Source organism: Procambarus clarkii, chromosome 53, assembly GCF_040958095.1.
Source record: "Procambarus clarkii isolate CNS0578487 chromosome 53, FALCON_Pclarkii_2.0, whole genome shotgun sequence".
Lineage (NCBI taxonomy): Eukaryota > Metazoa > Arthropoda > Malacostraca > Decapoda > Cambaridae > Procambarus > Procambarus clarkii.
Window position 1 is genome coordinate 25,722,730 of NC_091202.1, and position 20,397 is coordinate 25,743,126.

A 20,397-nucleotide genomic window follows, 5' to 3' on the forward strand; every position below is an offset into this window, starting at 1 on the left:
GAAGCTATCGCCGATCATGCCGGGGCTCCCTAGGGGGTGTGTCGGGAGTATACGCCCCACAAACGCCACCTTAAGCACTGTCAGTCCATCGAGATTGAGTTCAGTGACGAAAGGGGGATTGACAATAAAAGGTTCCCCTCACTCGAGATGGTGGGTACTACAGTTCTACGGGTGCAAGAGTATGCCTCCTCAAACACCCGGGCGTCAAAACAAAAGAAGGCCAAAAGAATGATCAAAACAGGCACAAGGTCAGCGGGAAATGACAACGAGAAAGGAGAAGAGGGGGGGGGGGGGGAGAAAAACAAAACAAAAGGAAAATGTGTCCAATAGAATTAGAGAGGACAGCAGCAGGAGCACAAGGCTACAAAAGGACAGAGGACTGTCTTAAGGAACATCACACTCCGGCAGCCGCCCACCAAGCCCCCTCACGACGACAACGGGCCAGAAAGGGAGGGGGGTGCTCTGACCAATCCTTTTGGTGGTTGATCCGGTCAACCAGGCTGTTGGATGCATCTGCTCACAGCCCGGTTGATCAGGTATCCTTTGGAGGTGTTTATCAAGTTCTCTCTTGCACACTGTGAGAAGTCAGTCAGTTATGCCCCTTATGTGCAGTGGAAGCGAGTTGAACATTCTCCCCGCTGTTTTTCTCCTGGAACCGCGCGCAATACTTTCTCACCATTGACTTAGCCACACCAATCAACAGACATATTTCCTCAGTTTTGTGACCTGAATCCTTTAAAGTAATGATCTAAGCAATGGTATCTTTACTTAGTTCCTTGGTAGGTGCCATAAGAACAATGTAACACCCCAAGCACCACTAAAATGTGCATGAAACAAGGTGGCAGAGAAAGATGCGGCACACAACCACTTGCCATGAAAGCCTGGAGGTACCTACTGGCAGCTAACAGATGCTGTGAAGTCACGGAGCAGCTGCAGACTTCTGATTAATATCATTTCACCCACAAAACTTCTTTTGCCATACGTATATATATATATGGCGTCATGCAGGCGGTGCATACTTTTGACAAATAGTGTATTAATTGCAATGTTATCACATTATTATTCAAGTATTAATTTCCTGAAAGATTCTTGTAAAATTGTAAAGGTTGTGTCTAACAACCTTTGTTGTTAGACACAATCTGTGGAGAAGAACACAGTAAAACTCTGGCATACGAGTTGTGTTCTAAGCCTTACATAGTGCTAATTTTTGTTATATTAAAACTGAGTAACATACACTTAAGTAATAGATACAGCACACCCCCATCCTAAAAAAAAAAAAAAAGATAAATCTGTTTATGAACCAGGCATATTACCAAAGTGCAAGAGAATACAAATACCTAGGTAGACCTAGGAGGATGCACTGGGCAAGAATCAATAAATTCGTCAAAAATGCCTTCAGGTGTTGCTTGTTAACCTATGCCATTATAATGAATATACTGCCAAAGAAATCACAAACATGATTTATCAATGAGAAAATCGGTAGAAGCCATGATAAATATTTGAACCTGCACACTGGGTACTCTCAAGTATACACCCTAAATGACAACTTTGTGCATTTAAAGAGAAGCATTGGAGGTAGAACTCTTGTACCACAACCAGAGTGCATGATGACAATATGTGAAACCCTGACTGGTCTTCAATGAAAGCCTCAGGACCCCTAGAGGATTCAGTTGAATCCCAGGTTGCATTGCTTTTAGCATGTAATGGCCAAGTTGTTTAGGGAAAATGCTTGGGAGTACCCAGTGTGTAGGTTCTTCAAATCCTCAACATTGCTTCTACTGATTTGCTCAATGAATATAGTGCACTGTACTCTCTAAATCTGCCTCACTTGCAGTGTGTGTGTTTAGCTGACTTTCCAATCTTACTGTAACTTCGAGTGTACAATTCAATCCCTATGGTACATACATTACTGTGCTGTATACTGTGAATACAATAATATGGTACATATGTATTATAAGGTACAGTATTAAAATGCAATACATTATGATGTACTGTATTATACATAATATATTTTGAAAAAATATATTGTTTCATAAAATGCTAACTTTTATTTATTTAGATGACCATATATTTTTTTGAATGGATATTTCCTTAAAATACAAAAAGGTAATTTTTGTTGTAATACAGTGTATTGTAATAATGCTTTATGCAACTCATCCTCCAGTTTAGATAGTACTTTTTGTAATTATGTGCACCATAGTACAAACATTGACTTGCTAAGGAATTAGTGGAATTTTGTACTACATTATTCACTTTATTGAGTAAAAAAAAAAAAATAAGGCTAAAAAACAAACTTAAATAATCCAAGGCCTAGTATAGCACACAGATGCACTGTATTAGACCTCAGATTGTGTGTATTAGGCCTCAGAAGATTAGGGTAGGTTAGTTTAGAGTGTCTTTGCAACAAATAGAAAATCTTTTCTGGTTTGTCCAAATTTTGTATGTCCAATTTCTACTTTCTAATTGTATTGTTCGTCGATATATGTATTATGGTCCTCATCGTCACTATAAGTACTGCCAAAATAGGAGGATGGGCTGCTTTATTCTGCCACTGCATATTACTGGAGTTTCACTTTATAATTAATTTACTAAAGGTATTGATGATAATTATCAACCCAATTTATCTAACTTCCTCATGCTCATGTATTGGGAGGAGATCCTTTGGAGGCCTCTTCCTAACAGCCTTCTGCTAAATCTTGATAATTGGAAAGCACGGGTGGGTTGTGAAGTCAAATTGGGGTCGAGTTGGGTCATCAGCCTTATGGCCACCCTCCAAAAGCTTCATGACAACAAAGTTTGTTTTGACTACTTTCAGAAGCTGTTGCACCTGTGGAAAAATTATTTTTTTGTTATATCGTATAGTACTATATTACATAAATACCAATGCCACATCACTACAATAATTCTAAACAATACAATGTAGTAAATAATTATCAAAAGAAGGCACCAAGCCGGTGATACCCGCTTGGTGGGGTTTTGGGAGTTGTTCTACTCCCCAAGCCTGGCCCAAGGACAGGCTTGACTTTTGAGAGCTTGGTCCACCAGGCTTGGAGCAGCCTGCAGGCTCACATAACCACCACAGCCTGTTTGGTTCGGCACCCCTTGAAGAAAACTATCTAGTTTTCTCTTTAAGATGTCCACGGTTGTTCCTGCAATATTTCTTATACTCGTTGGATGTTGAATAACCGTGGGCCTCTGATGTTTATACAGTGTTCTCCGATTGTGCTTATGACACCCCTGCTCTTCACTGGTTCAATTCTGCATTTTCTTCCGTATCAGTCACTCCAATATGATGTTACTTTACTGTGTAGATTTGGGACCTGGCCCTCCAGTTCCATTTTCCATGAGATATTTGATATCTCTCTTGTCTCCTTTCTATTTAGTACATTTGGAGAGCTTTGAGACTATCCCAATAATTTAGGTGCTTTGTTGCGTCTATGTATGCCGTACATGTTCTCTGTACTCCCTCTATTTCAGCACACTCTCCTGCTCTGAAGGAGTAAGTAAGTACTGAGCAGTACTCAAGACGGGACAGCACAAGTGATTTGTAGAGTACAACCATTATGATTGGATCCCTGGATTTGAAAGTTCTCGTAATCCGTCCTACCTGTTTTCTGGCTGACGCAATATTTGGTTATGCTCCCTAAACGTTAGGTTGTCAGACATCCTTTTTCCCAAATCCTTTACATGCTGATTTCCTACTATAGGCAGATTTGATTTTTTTTTTTTTTTACCCTGTATTATGTTTAAATTCCTGGAGGCTATGTAGCACCGTCAAAAGTGCTGAATATTCAAAAAGCGCTAAATATCACTAAGGATGCCAATACGAGAACAAAAGCACACAAGGCGAAAAACATCAAAGGCATCCGATTCACAAAGGATACCATTGAGGGACAGGTGACCACGAGGGACAGTCTGGAAGGAAGATTCACGCACATCCTGGAAGTCAGGACATTCAACAAGGATATGCATGACCGTAAGAGGGGCAATGCAGTTCGGACAATAAGGAGCAGGGCGGCGCTCCATTAACCCTTCTGTTACTCGGTGATTAATGGCATTCAACACCACCAGGTGCAACACAAACAAAAATTCTAATTTTTTTCATCTTATAAAAGTGTTCATTGTGTCCCCTGAGCACGGGAAAAATAAAAAAAATTTAATTGTACTTACCAATGACGTAAATGAGCCGAGAACTTGGCCAATGACGTCACAGATCTTTGTCGCTCAAGCATGGTGCGTCCCGGGAGTGTCGCATGCACGGTGTTCAAGCAGCCCGAGTTGCAGCGAATTTATTTTTACGGCATTATTTACAGTATCTATGGACTATTTTACAATAATTTTTTCACTAGTATCGTAAAATATATAGTCAAGTGATGTTGCATTATAATACAACTTATTCAATACACTCACATATTAGTGTCACATGTATGTGCACAAAAATGTTTTACTTTTCAGGAAATATAAAATGTACAGTATTATGAACATGGTTTCAATATATACATTCACTCAACATGTACATGTTTTTGCACCATTATTGGACATTTAGAAGTCCTGGAGACTGTGATACTCGTCGAAACACTTGACATAGCACAAAGGGACCTTACTCGCTGAGCACCATGTTAGGACCAATTTTTGTTTTGGTGGGTTCTTTTGTGTGGTCTTACACACAATGCACTCACACTGGCCTACTGCATGCTTTCCAGTTGGTGGTAAATACCATATTTTGTGTGCAAGAAAGGCCTTCTTGAAAGTGAGCATGGGTGTGGAAGCATGGTGCAATACTGGGCTCACAATGGGCCTTGGTATGCCAGTAATTGGTTTGCCAAACTTTTCCAGTAGTTGTGTCACTACAGTAAAACTAAACGAACAGAAATTTGGTTTATGTATCCTGTTTTCACAAGATACATATAGTAATGTAACTGTTCAGCATTATTACGTCAACAAGGTGGAAAAAATCTTCTTGATCCACTTCACTGTTTTCCGTACACACTCGACTGCCCCCCACCATCATATCACATTTATCCACCAAATGCATGTTGATGTTATAGTCCAAAACTAAATCTGGTTTATATAATGGTTGTTTCGTGCAATTGTTCACCTTGCCACTGTTCAGCATTGTACCATTGTGAACAGCTTGTCAACATGTTCACTTCACGCCTGTCTTTCCCGCGCACTGAAAGCATTCCACCAGCTTTTCTTAGCGCGCAATCACCAACCTACATAGTGTCAAACACAGGCATTTCCCTTCGTTTTGCCTTCACTGTGCGACACACTCCAGTTCTATTATCAAGAAAGAACCTAGGTAGCAAGGGGACATATAATAGTTATCTGTGAATAATATGTGGCCCTTGTTCAGTCATGGCACAAGCAGTGACCTCACCACACTACCTGAGAAACCATGTTTGTCATTAGCACGAATGTCTACATTTGTACCCAAATACATCATCATGTGTAACAATTCCTGGTTTACAGTCACAGAGTACAAAGAATTTGTACTCTGACAAATGGCACGTCCTTTGAAAAGCACAAGGGGTTCATCAATCACCAGCTTCTGAGCCCGTACGTAGAAATCTCTGAACTTTCCAACAAATTCATTCAGGACGTGCCTTGCCCTCCAAAGCCTATCATCCTCTGTCTCGTCTTCATTACTTGCAAATTGAAGACACCTGAGGTGTATCACAAATCTGTCTCGAGACATATATTTCCCGAACAATGGTGTTGGAACAGTCTGGTCTTTGCTCCAGTAATGGTTGATTACATATTTGACACAATGCTTCAGCAACATACACACTGCCAAAAACACATACTTTTCACCTACAGTCTTATCTTTCCAACACTGTAATCCTGAAAAATCCGATAGCTCTTCATCAATGAGATCAGCCGCATATTTGTTTGTTTCCCGAACAATATGTTCCATTAGCAGCTCATCAAAATATACGGCAAAGTAGTCAATTTAACATACGTATATCATTACCTGTATCAGGGAAAAGGTCTGTAATCCCAACATCTGTATTGTCAAAGGTGGGAATTTCTGGGACAAAATCTTCCCATCACTCCACATAAAACACTTGGTGTCTTCTGAGAGGCAACAGCAGCACCACAGCGAGGAATCCATGGACCAGGAGCTGAAGCCCGTCTAGCAACAGTAGGAATGGGAAGTAATGATGAGGGAAAATTACTTGACAATGAGGGGTTTTGTTCATGTCTGTCCCCGTGTGGTGCCATGAGGTGGCGCTTGGCTGGGCCAAATGCTGCTGATGCGATAAAACGTCCCTCGTTAACACCACGCATTCCACTGGCACTAGCGACAGCAAAACTATTCTCTGATTATAAATCACTAAAACCAGAAAATGATTCATCTTCCTCAGACTCGTTGTCTAAAACATCATCATCTTGCAGAGATCTTGCACTCAACCACATGAACTACTGTATGTGGTTGAGTGCAAAGTGGTGTCTAGTGTGGGCGAGGAGGTATGGATGACAGACTACGCCTTACCCACGTGGCACCAGCATGTCTACTCTCATCATCTGCCATATCCACATCTGAGGGCTGTGTGTAGTCCTGATCTGTCAGTCGTCAACATCAGTCAGGAGAGTCCGAGAAGGAACAAGGTCAGGGCCTAATGTAGCGGAGGCTACAGAGTTCGATCTTCCAATACAGTCTTAACTCAGGGGCTTGGTCGCCCACCCCACGAGTCTGGGAAGTGAAAAGAGGGTCAATCATTGGCATAATGAGCAGGTAACAGTTTCATTCATGAACTCTTCTTGAAACCCCACACCCACACCATGGAGCCACAATTAGAGGATAGGACACCCAACAAGACAGGGGCACCCCCAGGGGTGCATCGTGAGTATATGCTCCGCAATCGACACCTTAAAAACCATCAGTACGTCGAGATCGGGTTCAGCAACGAAGGCGAGGATTGACAATAAAAGTGTCCCCTCGCTCACAATGTCGGGTACCACAGTTCTATGGGTGAGAGAGTATGCCTTCCCAAACACCCGGGTGTCAAAACAGAAGTAGTCAATAACATCCATAACAGCAAGAGGTCAGCACAGGAAATGACAATACTGTATTGATATTTGAAAATGACCGGCTTTTTAATCCCCTTGAATGAAATGCTAAGATCTGGAGACGAGCAATCACTCGCTGGGAGCAACAAAAACGGACCGGGCCATAGACTGACTTTTTAATCCCCTTGAATGAATGGCTGGACCTTGAATGCTAGCAATCACTCGCCAAGGTAACGGAAAACACATGCGCCAAAGACCGGCTTTTTAATCCCCCTTAAACGTGCCTGTGCAGGGACACTGAGCAACTAGCTGGTGACGTCATTGACAATTAGCGATGCCTGTGCAAGGGTCACTGGGGTAACAAAATTTTGGGATGACTGGAAGCGGCTGTTTAATCCCCTTGAGCGAAAATGACAGGGACCAAGTACCAGCTTTTCAAAAAAATTTGAGGAAACCCATTGACCATAGACAGGGTTTTCGAAAGAAATTTGAGAAAACTTTTGGCCATAGACCGGCTGGGGAAAAAATTTAGAAAAAGCCATGCGTCAATGACTGGCCTGGGGGGAAAAATGGTTACCCCCCTGCGCCAATGACCGGCCTTGGGGAAAAAATGGATACCCCCTCCCCTGCGCCAATGACCGGCCTTGGGGAAAAAATGGATAACCCTCCTGCGCCAATGACCGGACCAGGAAAAAATGAAAACGGCCAGTCACTGCAGGCCTTTTCAGCTACTTAAGTAGTGCAAATGGCCCCTATGCTGGTCCATTTTGTTTTGTTTTTTGATGGAGGGCATAGGCGCAGTCCATATTTCTGCATGGACGGTCAGAGCATGGGGGGGTATTCTCCAATTTTTTCCCAACAGACAGGCATAGCATAGAGTGTTTTTCTATCATTGCCATTTCGCTCCAGGGGATTAAAAGGCCGGCTCCTGGCGCATCCAAATTCTGTTACCCCCGTTGACCCATGCATAGGCATCGCTAATGGACAAATGACATCATCAGCTGGCCAGTCTTCATCTTCCCTGGATAAGTTAGTTTACTGAAATAGCATATTTAAACTTAGTTTTCCTAATGTTTCCCATTTTCAGAGTTCATTTTATAGATAAGATTGCATATTAAACATAAGAAATGAAATTGCACAAGGGCTTTTGCTGGATCTCCTATTTATTTCCTATCTATGTCAACCAAAACATCAACTAGCACTATTAGATGAAGTGCAGTAGACCTATTCTCAATTATTACCCTCCTTTCCTCTCCTCTCCATTTATACATTCAATCATGTCACTCTGTCAATATTCAGAAGGACCTATTTGCTCGCCTTACTTATATTTAAAGTGTCCAGCCAAGGATCGCTTATTGAGCATAGAAATTGATGAAATCCACTATCTCTTACTGTATTTGTATGAAACAAAGGGGCGCAGCACAGAGCATGAACTAGCATGCATCTCAGCGTTCACCCCTGTTACCAAACCAGTATTTACTCAGGTCTTATTTTTTTTTTTAATGATTTAGATCTAAATCTAAAACTTATCCAATTTATAGCCACTGTCTTGTGTTCTGTCCAGTGTTGATATTTTTAATAGCCTATTAATATCCCCCCTTTATCATGTCCATTCAGTCACACCTCTACCATGTCACCCCTATTTTTCACCTTTCTAGATAATGTAATTTAAGCTTTGTCCATCTTTCTTCTAGGATCGTTTATTGAGCATAGGGAAAATAAAAATGAAAAACCCACTATCATCCATTTGTATGAAAACAGACCCCCCCCCCCAGGGCATGATGACTTCAATAAGGAGTTCAGTAGCAAAACCAATATTTGGTTTCCTCATCCCCAGGAGGGGAGGAGGAAACATAGGAAAGAGGAAAAGACCTCCAGCACAATTTGTGAAGATGGCAGCAGGAGCATAAGGCTACAAAAGGACAGAGGATTTTCCCATGGAGCATCACACCCCAGCAGCCACCCACCAAGCCCCCTCACGACGACAACGGGCCAGAAAGGGAGGAAGGTCGAATCTCCAAAGCTAAATTCCTGTTTGCCACTCTGTGTAGCATTCTGTGTCTTTTACTTGATAATCTGGGCAGCTGAGATCATAGCATTTTCTCTCCAAGTGAGATTTTGCAAGAAATACCTGAATGTTGATCCAAAATTACATTTCCCTTCCTAATTATATTTAGTAAATTTTTTGGAGGGGGTAGCTGCATTCCCTTTCTCTTACCACAATATCGATGTCTGATATATGATCATAAGCCTCATGGCCTAATTCTACACCACTTCTCAGGTACTCTTTACATTCAAAATATTTGCCTCCTTACACTCACCCACCAAGTTTGCTCCTCCTCCTCTTGGCTTTCCACTCATCCTAAATACTTACAATTTCATACAAATCAATGCTTCAACTGTCAATCATCCAATCATTCAACATGCGAAGCCACCTTAGAACACTCAAATCATACAATTCACCGACTTTTGCACTCCATATCTTTAAGTTAAAATTGGTTTTAATTTATATTACCCTTCTAACATCACACATGCAATTTAAAATGTATTTCTACACTACTATTCATGTCAAGTACTTCTTCATTTATACTCTTTTTACCTTTCCTTTCCCTAACCTTTCAAGAATCATAATTTTACTCTTGTTCACAGTCACTTGTAGCAGTCTTCTCCATGTAAAACCTTCAATTGCTCTTCTTAACTCTGTCTTAACTCTTTGGGAGAAAATTCAAAATGCTACTTTAACCACGGCAGTCTTCATAGGTAGCTAGGGCCAGCTAGTTTACTAGCCAGCCTCTCATAACATATTTCCTTGCACTGTAACTAAATATGAATGATAAGAATACATACCTCACTGCTGGGAGCATGAATTGTTTCAAGTAGAGACCGTGCTTTGAAGAAATGATTCCTAGCATCATGATAAAGTGTGGCTGGAGACACTGGCTGTTAAAAAGAAAAAAAAAAAAACATTGAATGTAATGAAATGCCAATTTCTGGGTGAGCACCAGTGGCCCTCTGAAGCTAATATCACTAATTCAGTGCCATACTACTAGGTGCCATCACTCGCGGAGTTTTATTGGCTGACTAAGGACCACACGCCAGAACCTTCTTGATATGTGCAGTTTGCACGAAAAATTTATCCTCCTGATGACTACATGAGTACAAATGTTGGGAGATGCGCCACCATGGATCGTCAGTGTTGAGAATGCCAAGGTCTGAAATTTTTTTTTCTTTGGCTGTTGATAGAGAAGTGGCGACTAAACAGAGGCATGTGTTAGAAGGGCATTTGCTCTCTGTATTTGGCTGTTGGTGGCAAGAGGTATAAATGTAGCACAGGTCAAACGTGGCCAATTTGTTGGTTGATTGGAGATATTTAGCCAGCCAGTGCTTTGACAATTTGATATTTTTCATGTAACAAGACGTCGTTACCTCCTAATATATGATCGATGGTAAAAAAAAAAGTTTGTTAAGGGTGATAAGTACTTGCTTGAAGTTTATTCTGGTGCTATGATGTCGAAAACAGTAAAGGTGGAGGTAGTGGTCGATTGTGTCTGGAGCATGGCAGTGGATGCAAAGTTTGATGATGTCTGTTCTCTATTTAGAGCTGTGTGCTGCCAGTTTGGTGTATCCCAGCCTTAATCTGGTCATCGTTACATCAATTACTCTTGTATTATACCCGACATGTTTCCAAGTTTCCCATTTCTTTTATATGGACGTTTTCCATTTCGTTACAAAATCTTGAGTGATGGTAACTTTAAGGGATCCTTTACGTACAACGTAAGTAATTGGATGATGGGTAATGTAAAGTGTGTTGTGCATCGCTTTGGCCAGTTGATCAAGTTAATTATTAATTGAGTATACCACAATGCATTGGGATCAACTGAAGAGAATTGATAATCAGCCCCCTCAGAGAGGTATATGGAGCAGCAACAATATGAACACCTTACATTTAAAGTAATTCATGTCTGCCACCACCAGGGAAGGCATGGAGTGCATCATGTTTCGTGACCAGTTGCAGCTTTACATTGCTACCTGCAGGCCCCTGGTTCGGAGACAGTGGACTCGCTTTCGGTCGATCTAGTTTTCCTGGTTCTCCTTTCCAGGGCTTGTGTTTCTCTGGTTATCCACAGTGTTCTCAGGTCTAGCCAGCCTGCAGTCTAACCTCGTGCCCATGATGAGCGGAATTATGCTGTTCTCACTGCTGTGATTGGGATGTCTTGGGTTGACATTTGGGCACAGTGGTTTTGGAGCTCGGACAGGGTCCTGGCCGCCCGTTCTCTTATCAGCGTTCCAGGCCCTCTGTGGCCTTTTGTTGCTTTAGGGCATCTGTCTCGGTCTGTTGTCTCTTCGTCTTGAGACTTGTGGTGCTGCCGCCTACTGGGTTGGTCCCTGTTTTTACTTATCTGTGGGCAGTTAGCTTCAGGAAGCCGATGGGGCTCCCCACAGAAAATCAGCATTGAATGTAATAGAACACCATTTTCTGGGCAAGCCTCGGAGGCTCCCCGACACCTTTCCTCCCTCTGGTTGGCGGTTTTCATCATTCTTCGAACTGGAGTGGTGAGCTGCTGGCTCACCTGAGTGGGGTTCCCCTCCCACCTGTTGAGGAAGGGGTGGGTGCTAATGAGCGGGCGTGCTAGTTGGATGACTTTTTTTTTTGCTGGGGGAGGTCTTTGGCTTTGTTCAGATGTAGGTTGCAATTTTCACCAGTTGGAGGTTTGTATTGTTACGCATACCTTTCTGGGGGTACTGTATTCCCCTGTCGATGGCAGCCATGACAATATTCTAAATGTAGTGCTCATATGGCCATTGGCCATATGAAAACAGTAAACCACCATTTAGCTGAAGGCATGAAACAGATGTCAAAGGTGACAGTGGACATCCAGGCTACCAACGGCTGCCAGTAGCAAAAACAGGGAGGAGCAGCTGGCTGACCCAATCTGCCTCCCTCCTCACCCCCAGATGAAGGAGGGGGGGGGGGGGCAAACTAGCTAGTACAAACTGGTATAAACTGTACTAGCTCATTTGCGGGGCAAACGTCCTAGGATAAGTTTCATAAATTTTTTACCATTTGTTAACATTTTTTGGGGAGTTCTTTTGGTGATTTTAAGGTATCATTATTTCTTATAACCAGCAGTGGTCTGTTTTGTTTTGTTGACTTTGTGGGTGCAGACATGATTAAAACTTCACTCACAATTTTATCATAGCGCCACTGCTCTCTGCTCCTCATTAGAAGGCCAGGTTCTGGCTTGTGGACCCCAGTAGGCCTAAAAGAACTCTGACTGATGAAAGCTAGTAGTTTGGCACTATATCAGCATTGGAGCTTTAGGGAGCAACAAGGAGAGCCCCCCAGAAACTCGAAGATAATTTGGAGCTGAAAATAAACAAAACTGCATGAAACGCAATACAAAAATTCTTTATACTGTAATGCTGAAAACATAATACTCTACAGAATGTAAATTAAACAAATGGCAGTACAAGTCTACAGAATAAACAATGATAAAAATGACTCAGAAATGCAAGTGAATAGAGCATAGAGTATGTAAGAAAAACTGCTGTCATAAAAGTAAAGTAGTTGTCACAAAGTATTATGGCATTTAAAAAATAAAGATCAATATTAACAAAGACTTTAAATTATTTGTTGAGTTCACCTGAGGAAAGTTGGATAAATCAGTCATGGATAGAAACTGATCATAGTGCACAGGTGGAGGTGTCATGACTACACTGAATGGCAGGAAGCGATGCTCATACCGAACTTGTTCACTATCAAATTCTTGAAGAGGTAGCTTCACCTTTCCTGCCTCTCTCAAGCCTAACATTGCCTGGAAAAATAAGAAAATTATACTAATTTGAAAGTGCTCCAATTTAACTCATCAACGGATATTCACAAACACTGGAGAGAATCTACCCCCTGGTAAGAAACTAAGTAGCCCAGTAGAAATGAGAATTATGAACCAGCACTGAATGTAATGAAATACCAATTTTTGGATAAGCCCCGGTGGCTCCCTGAAGCTACAATGTTGATCAAGTGCCAAACTACTAGGTGCCATTAGTCGTGGAGTTCTTTTAGGCCTACCGGGGACCACGAGCCAGAATGATAAGGCGGTGACACATGACCCAAGACCACACACGGCCGACGAGATACCAGAGTGCCAGGTCCCTGTTTGACTGCCAAAACCCCCATACTCGAATATCAGCCCAAAACATTGACAAACACAGCCAAGAGCGTTGACAAATTTCTAAACATCATGGGCACGAGGGTAGACCACAGGTAGGCAAGGCTTAATAACACTACGGTACTGTACAGATGACCCGAAATATACCAGCCCTGTAACAGGGTACCCAGGAAACCATATCAACCCGTGAGTAAACCGAAATAGAAGCAGTGGCACGAAAGTAGTGGTGCAGAGCTTCCACCATTCATGGCACATGATGTAACCTTGGCCAAACCAATCAAGCATCCACAACCAAAGGACCCCTGTGGAAGCCAACCAATTCATTCTTCATCAGAAAAGTAGAAGCCAACAGCAGACAAACAAAACAACCCCCAGGGCCGAAAGAACAAAAGGTTTTCGGCTACCTTTGGCGTCAAAAACACCTGTGCCAAACGAGAGCATAAAGCTCTCACACACAACCATAGGCGAGAGATAAAATAAAACAGCCTTATGAAAGCAATAATGAACCGAAGGGGGACACAAAAGGAACTGAAGGAAAAAAAAAAAAACAGTCCACAGACCAAGCAGGCCAGAAGTGAAACAGCACCCAAGGAAGATTATGAAATGGGGGTCGAGGAATACTTCCTCGACTCCGAACGCAAGCTGAAACAGCTCTGCAGCACCGCACAATACGAGGCGACAGTATTTGGCATCAGATGCAATTCTAAAAAAATCAAAGAAAGGAAAGTCAGGACAACTGAAGTTGACACCGAAGAGGAACGACAAAGAAAGAGAAAGTGACAAAAAGCATACCAGGAGACTTCATAATATCACCGAGAGGAGGACCATAGGTGGGACACCAATAAACCAGTCACCTGATCAGATCGTAATAAAAACACGTCATAAACTCCAGACACGAAGATCAGAGAAGGAGGAGGAGGAGGAGGAACTGGCATGGGGGACACAGGTGGAAACTGAGTACCCAAATGGCCCACAGACATCAGAAAGATTATTTTTTCAGTGAAAGGGTAGTTAACAGATGGAATGCATTAGGCAGTGACATGGTGGAGGCTGACTCCATACACAGTTTGAAATGTAGATATGATATGAGCCCAGGAAGCGCAGGAATCTGTACACCAGTTGAGAGGCGGCACCTCCACTAGCTCTGAAACTGGCCCTCTCTGACCAACTGAAGAAGCCACCTTAGCCGTGCCAAGTAATGTTGCAAAACGAGGACAACTTCGAAGACACAGGAAATCGGACAACTGATAGCAAACAATAGCCACAGAAGACAAGAACCGTTTGACAACCTCCTCCGGAAATAATAATGGAGAAAATGAGGGGCCCTTGTTTTTGTCATCAGGAAGACCAGGGCCCATGCCAGTCAAAAAACAAGGCCACTGCCACTTGAAGGATAAGGGCACACAGCTTAAGAAGAGCTGCCAACAACGGAACAGCGGAGACTAAAACCCCAGCTAGAGAAGCACTGCCGAGTGCCCCAGAGTCCTCCATGAGCCAGTCCAAATGTCGCTCGAGTAGGCACAAGAAGCAAACGACAGAACCCACGTGCAAACGAGTACGAAGCATATTAATAATGCATGTACAGCTCTAGAAGTCTTGCCACACCTGACAGCTGATTAGTAATTAAATTCACACAATATATACACACTTATAAATGACATGCGTGCTTATACCATACCTCATTACAGCTACCATAGGAAAGTTTGTCATGTGTTCATCACCTTCAGCAACTCTGCCAACTATTATGACATAACTTAATATTCTGCATAAGGTTAATGGTAACTAATGTATAACAAATATAACTAACACCCTCCAGTTTGCTTTTTGCCAATCGCTGTCAATCTCCCTACTGTCCCAACCACACGGGTGTTTCTATAGGCCATTGTTCCTCGTGCCTCTCTGAGGGAACCAGGTTCTGGCCGTGGTTCCTGGTAGGCAAGAACTCCATGCACATTGACTGATGCCAGGGAAAGTTATACATATCCATATCAGCCTGGATAGCTCTGGGGAGCTGACAGGGCTCCCCCCAGAAAAAACAACAAGTACCTCCAAAAGAAAAGTGATCAATCAGCCTGCCCGCAGGCGCATCGAACAGCTTGGTTGATTAAACCAGCACCCAGAAGGCTTCGTCAGAGACCGGGCTGCAGAGACACTGATCCCCCAAAGTTATCAGCAGGAAGGTAGACAAACATTAACTATAATTCTTATTATAACTATACTTAATTCTTAATCATTTACTGTTATACTGTACTAAACTTCAAAGCCTAAACATATAATATAGTATGGTACTTACTTTATAGTAACCCCCACACAAGTGTTGAAGTGCCTGGTTATATGTGATTTCTTTACCATATGGCCGATGTTTCTTTTTATTTCTGTTTTTGTTTTTTGATGATCTTCCACTTTTGCCGCTCTTGTTTGTATCATAGCCGTCTTGCTCCAGGAGCATGGCATCTGCCCTTGAAAGTGCACTCACCAACCATACGTAAACAAATTCATAGAGATACCTGAAAATAATATTAGTCGGAACTTTAACTATTAAATTAACAAAAATGTTTATATAAAACTACACAGTATATGAGTTATATATATAACTCATTCACTCCATTCACAAAAGTAAATGAAGTACAGTACCAGTATATGAAAAATTTGGTGAGAATTTTCTGACAAATGAACAGAGCATTAGACAATTGGCCATGTCTTACAGTATTTACAGGCCAATTGTCTAATGCTCTGTTTGTTCATTTGTCAGAAAATGCTCACCAAATTGATTGGGAGATTGCTTCTTCAATAACGAATTGTAAAAGTACTTTCAATGGGAACATAATTGAATCTGCTTTAATACAGATTACAATGTAATTTGAACATTAGCAGTGGTTTATATAATTTAGATCCATTTTTGATTAATCAATTAAAGAGCAATTTGAGTAGGACCATTGATACACATTTGTCTCACTAATTCATTGTTAATATCTACTATCGTATGCTATTATAATCCATGTATGGGCCTATTGATGCAGCTCTTATTTTATGGGCCCATAACACATTAGTAGTTATAAATAGGAGCTGCCTCATATGGTCAATAGGCCTTCTGTAGTTCCTGTTGTTCTTATGCAGCTCTTATTTCATATCCACCTAATCCCATTCATTTATTTGTCATTGCACCTCTCTCTCCTGCCTAGATATGTCCACACTTATCAACTTTTAAATCATTCCTTCTGAAGATATATTAATATATGAAAGTACTTCAGAATATTCCTTTTTCAATTCTTCCTCAGTGGTCTGACACTCACATTTTTTGTCACGTGTTTTGAGTGAGTGTGAGAGAGTGTGAGAGAGAGAGTGAGAGAGAGAGAGAGAGTGAGAGTGTGAGAGTGAGAGAGTGTGTGAGAGTGTGAGAGAGAGAGTGTGTGAGAGTGTGAGAGAGAGAGTGTGTGAGAGTGTGAGAGAGAGAGTGTGTGAGAGTGTGAGAGTGTGAGAGAGAGAGTGTGAGAGAGAGAGTGTGAGAGAGAGAGTGTGAGAGAGAGAGTGTGAGAGAGTGTGAGAGAGTGTGAGAGAGAGAGTGAGAGTGTGAGAGAGAGAGAGTGAGAGAGAGAGTGAGAGTGTGAGAGAGAGAGTGTGAGAGAGAGTGAGAGTGTGAGAGTGAGTGTGTAAGAGAGTGTGTAAGAGTGTGTGTAAGAGTGTGTGTAAGAGAGAGTGTGTAAGAGAGAGAGTGTGAGAGAGACAGAGAGTGTAACACGTCATATGACGTGTTGGAGTACTACGCTAGATTTAAACGGCCTGCAGATACACGGGGGTTCACCTCACCTTCATCAGGGCTCTTGTAAACAGATTCCATTTTTTTTTTAAATCATGGGCCACATTCCCGGGTGTGAGGGCCTCAGTACTGAGTGAGCCACCATGGCTGGTGCACGCAGCATGAGCTCACAGCACTGCTGTTCAGCTTGTGGCCACAGCATCGCCTAAAAATGCCATAATATATATGTACATGCTATTATTTAGCAATGCTAGTATTACAGAAGACCCCTGACTGTAATAAAAATGACCAGGATTCCGATAATAGCAGGATTGTTGTGATAATTAGTGCTGTAATGGGAGGGGTAATCTGGGTAGGGATGCAAGTTGTGTTGTCTACTGACTCTGTGTGACCACCTTTTACTGTCTGGACTCACTATATCACTTTAGTTGTTCGCTATAGTGAACGAAACATGCAGATACTTATAAATAACGTCTGAATATACTGTAGTGAATAAAACCAAAAACAGTATGGTGGGAGGAGAATGTTGGCGAGTCAGGTGAGGTGAGAGAGGGAGGGAGTGACAGCCAGTGGCGGGCTGCCACTGCCTCTGCCACTCAGCATACCAACTTAGAGGTTCATTATGGTGAACACAAATGTAGATACTTAAATATAACGTGTATATATTGTGTAATAACAGCAAAAGGAGTGTTGGGAGAAGCCATTTTGGTGAGGGAGGTGGCAACATCTGCATGATTTGCCATGCTGGATAGGGGTGGCCACTATACCAGCTTAGATGAAGAGTTATGGTGAACAGAACATGTAGATACTTATTTATAACATCTATATATAGCGAATAAAAGCAAAAACATTATGGTGGGAGGAGGATGTGGGTGAGTGAGGAGTCATTGCGGGAGTGAGTGGCAGCGAGATGCTGATTGGCAAATGTGGTGGCCACACCTCTTTGCTTTTTGTCTCGCATTATCAACTTGGTGGTTCGTTATGGTGAACAAAACATACAGATATTTATATATAACCTGTATATATAGTGTAATAACCAACAAAGTATTTGTTTATTGTTTTATGAACACAATAATTGAATCAATAATATGCACACCATAATTTTGAGTACAGCGATGATTCACACATTTTATTATACAGTATAAATATATCATAAACACTATTGAATAATATTACAGCAAAAAACGAAGAAAAATCAGACATTGAAATAGTTAGATAATTATAGCTTTGTGGCCACTCCTGCTTGACAGCTGGGGCTAAGCAGACCGCCTCAGACGCATGTTGAGTCAGCGCCTCTTCTTTGCCAGACATCTCCGCCCTATAGCGGCCAAAATATGCCACTTACTATTTTTTTATTATATTTCCGGTGATCATGGAACACAAATTAACAGGTTAAGATTTTTTTTTGTTATGAGCCTGTGGGTGACAAAGATCAATTAGCCCTTAGCAACACAAGGGATAAGGATTGGTCAGTCCTGGTGATCCAGGATGGCATGTGTTTGAATCCTGGCTGGGTATAGACTACATACAAGAATACATACAGTATGTATTTTAGCAAAAACAAGTGATGTAAATACTAACCAGTAGACATAATGGTACTCGTGTACAGCATACAGCTCCAGTGTGAATCCCGTCAGTAGGTATTTAATCATTAACCTTAACGTATGGTAGAGAACCCATGTGCCCAGGTATGCTAAATGTGGTCTTGGTTGGTCACTCTTCAGTAAAACATTGTGCAGGTATGCATCCACTTTATCTGCCTGTACAAAATAATAATACCAGAGAAATACAATCAGTTATATAATACATACACTCTAATTTCTGAGTATTCTGTATAAGATCTAGCAGAAGCTGCCAAGCATTTAATTCAAATCTCCATGAACTCTTATACAGCAATCATAAAATAAGTATGGAAAAATTCAGTACATTATTTAAATTAGAAAGAAATCGTGTAAGGTAATTAAAAGTTACAATGATAAGCATATTTTTCATTGAAACAATCAGGTTAAGGGTCCCAGAGTCAAACTCAAGTATATTTTTATATTTTCTTTCTTTGCCTTAGAAACCCTAGATTACACAATGAAAACACAATAATGAAATGCATTAATGAGAAATCAGTAGGAACCATGAGAAGGATTTGAACCAGTACACTTGGTACTCCCAAGCACATGCCCATGACCACTACTGAATCTCAGGTTGCATTACTTTTTGCCCCCCCCCCCCCCCTCCCAGGTTTTCTTCTGTTTTGTGTGCAACTTCCATGTGTTTGTGTGATGAGGATGGCAAACTTTGGTCAATAAGACATGACCTCTCAAAGACAGGAAAGCTGAAAATGAACCGCATTGAAGCAAAACATCTAAATGGGGATAGAAATGAAGACAATTTTTTTTTCTATGAAGTGTTAGGGACTAGAAAGCTAGTGAAATGGTACATAAAAACAAAGCAACAAAATCATTACAGGAAGTGGGAGTAAAAGAACAAAGGGAAGGGGAAAATGTTCCTGAAAATAGTATATACCAACATAGATGGAGTGAGATATAAAATATTGAAGCTGAAAGATATAATGCAGCTTAAGGTCCCAGATATTGTCGCATTAACAGACAAAACTTGAAAATATTTTAAACGAGGTCATATTCCTACAGGGCTACTTAGTTTGGAGACGTGACAGGAAAACTAGGAACTGGTGAGGAGTGGCTGTGCTGGTGAAAGAACATCTGAAGGTAAGAGTTAATACTTAAAAACCCTAGAGAAGTTGTCAATGACATTGCAGGTCTGGAATCAGGATGATAAACTGATAATTGTAAATGCCTACAGCCCACCAGCAAGTAACACATGGACAAAGGAAGAACTGGATGACAAACGAGAGGGCCTCATAATGGTCATAAGAGATTATAGTAAATGCAGATAAAGATAAATCATGAGTGTTGGTACTGAGGGACTTTAACTTCAAAGCAATAGACTGGGAGGCTTACGAAGCAAGAACGGAGGACATTTGGACTGGCAGATTTGTAAACCTCATTCTGGAGACCTTCATGAATCAACACGTCGAGCCGCCCACAAGAATGAGGAAAGGGGATGTTCTGTCAGTACTGGATCTAATATTCACCAGGAAAGAAGAAGAGATATTTGATATTTAGTATCTTTCTTCCTTGGGAAAGCATGATCATGTCCTGTTGGACATTACATATGCTTCGAGATATAATCTAGAAGAAAATGGGATATTGAAATACTGTAGTTGTTAAACTCAATTTCAAGAGAGGACACTATGGGGACCTTAGAAAATTTTTAAATGAGTATAATTGGACAGACTTGTTGCTAGGCAAGGAAGTAAATGAGATGTATGCCAAATTTTGCAAAATATATGATGAAGGCACGCAAACATTCATACCAAAACAGATGCAGACCTAGGAAACAGGATTGGTTTAACAAGTTGCGAGAGGCCCAGAGACCAAGACA

General features: G+C 41.5%; 1 protein-coding gene across 5 annotated transcripts in view; it reads right to left on the minus strand.

The window, feature by feature from the left end:
- The window catches only part of Naa35 (N-alpha-acetyltransferase 35), a 55,308-nt gene that overhangs the window by 15,470 nt on the left and 19,441 nt on the right, over positions 1-20,397 (minus strand). For 3 of the 5 annotated variants that reach the window (XM_045756746.2, XM_069304813.1, XM_069304811.1), the window contains exons 10-13: positions 18,523-18,701; positions 15,478-15,691; positions 12,660-12,830; positions 9,862-9,954 (exon numbers count right to left, since the gene is read on the minus strand). In XM_045756746.2, coding sequence (XP_045612702.1) covers positions 9,862-9,954; positions 12,660-12,830; positions 15,478-15,691; positions 18,523-18,701 — 657 coding nt within the window. Of the gene's footprint in view, positions 1-542; positions 2,828-4,170; positions 6,698-9,861; positions 9,955-12,659; positions 12,831-15,477; positions 15,692-18,522; positions 18,702-20,397 lie in introns of those variants that run through there. The other 2 variants (XR_006773929.2, XM_045756747.2) reach the window with 2 other exon arrangements.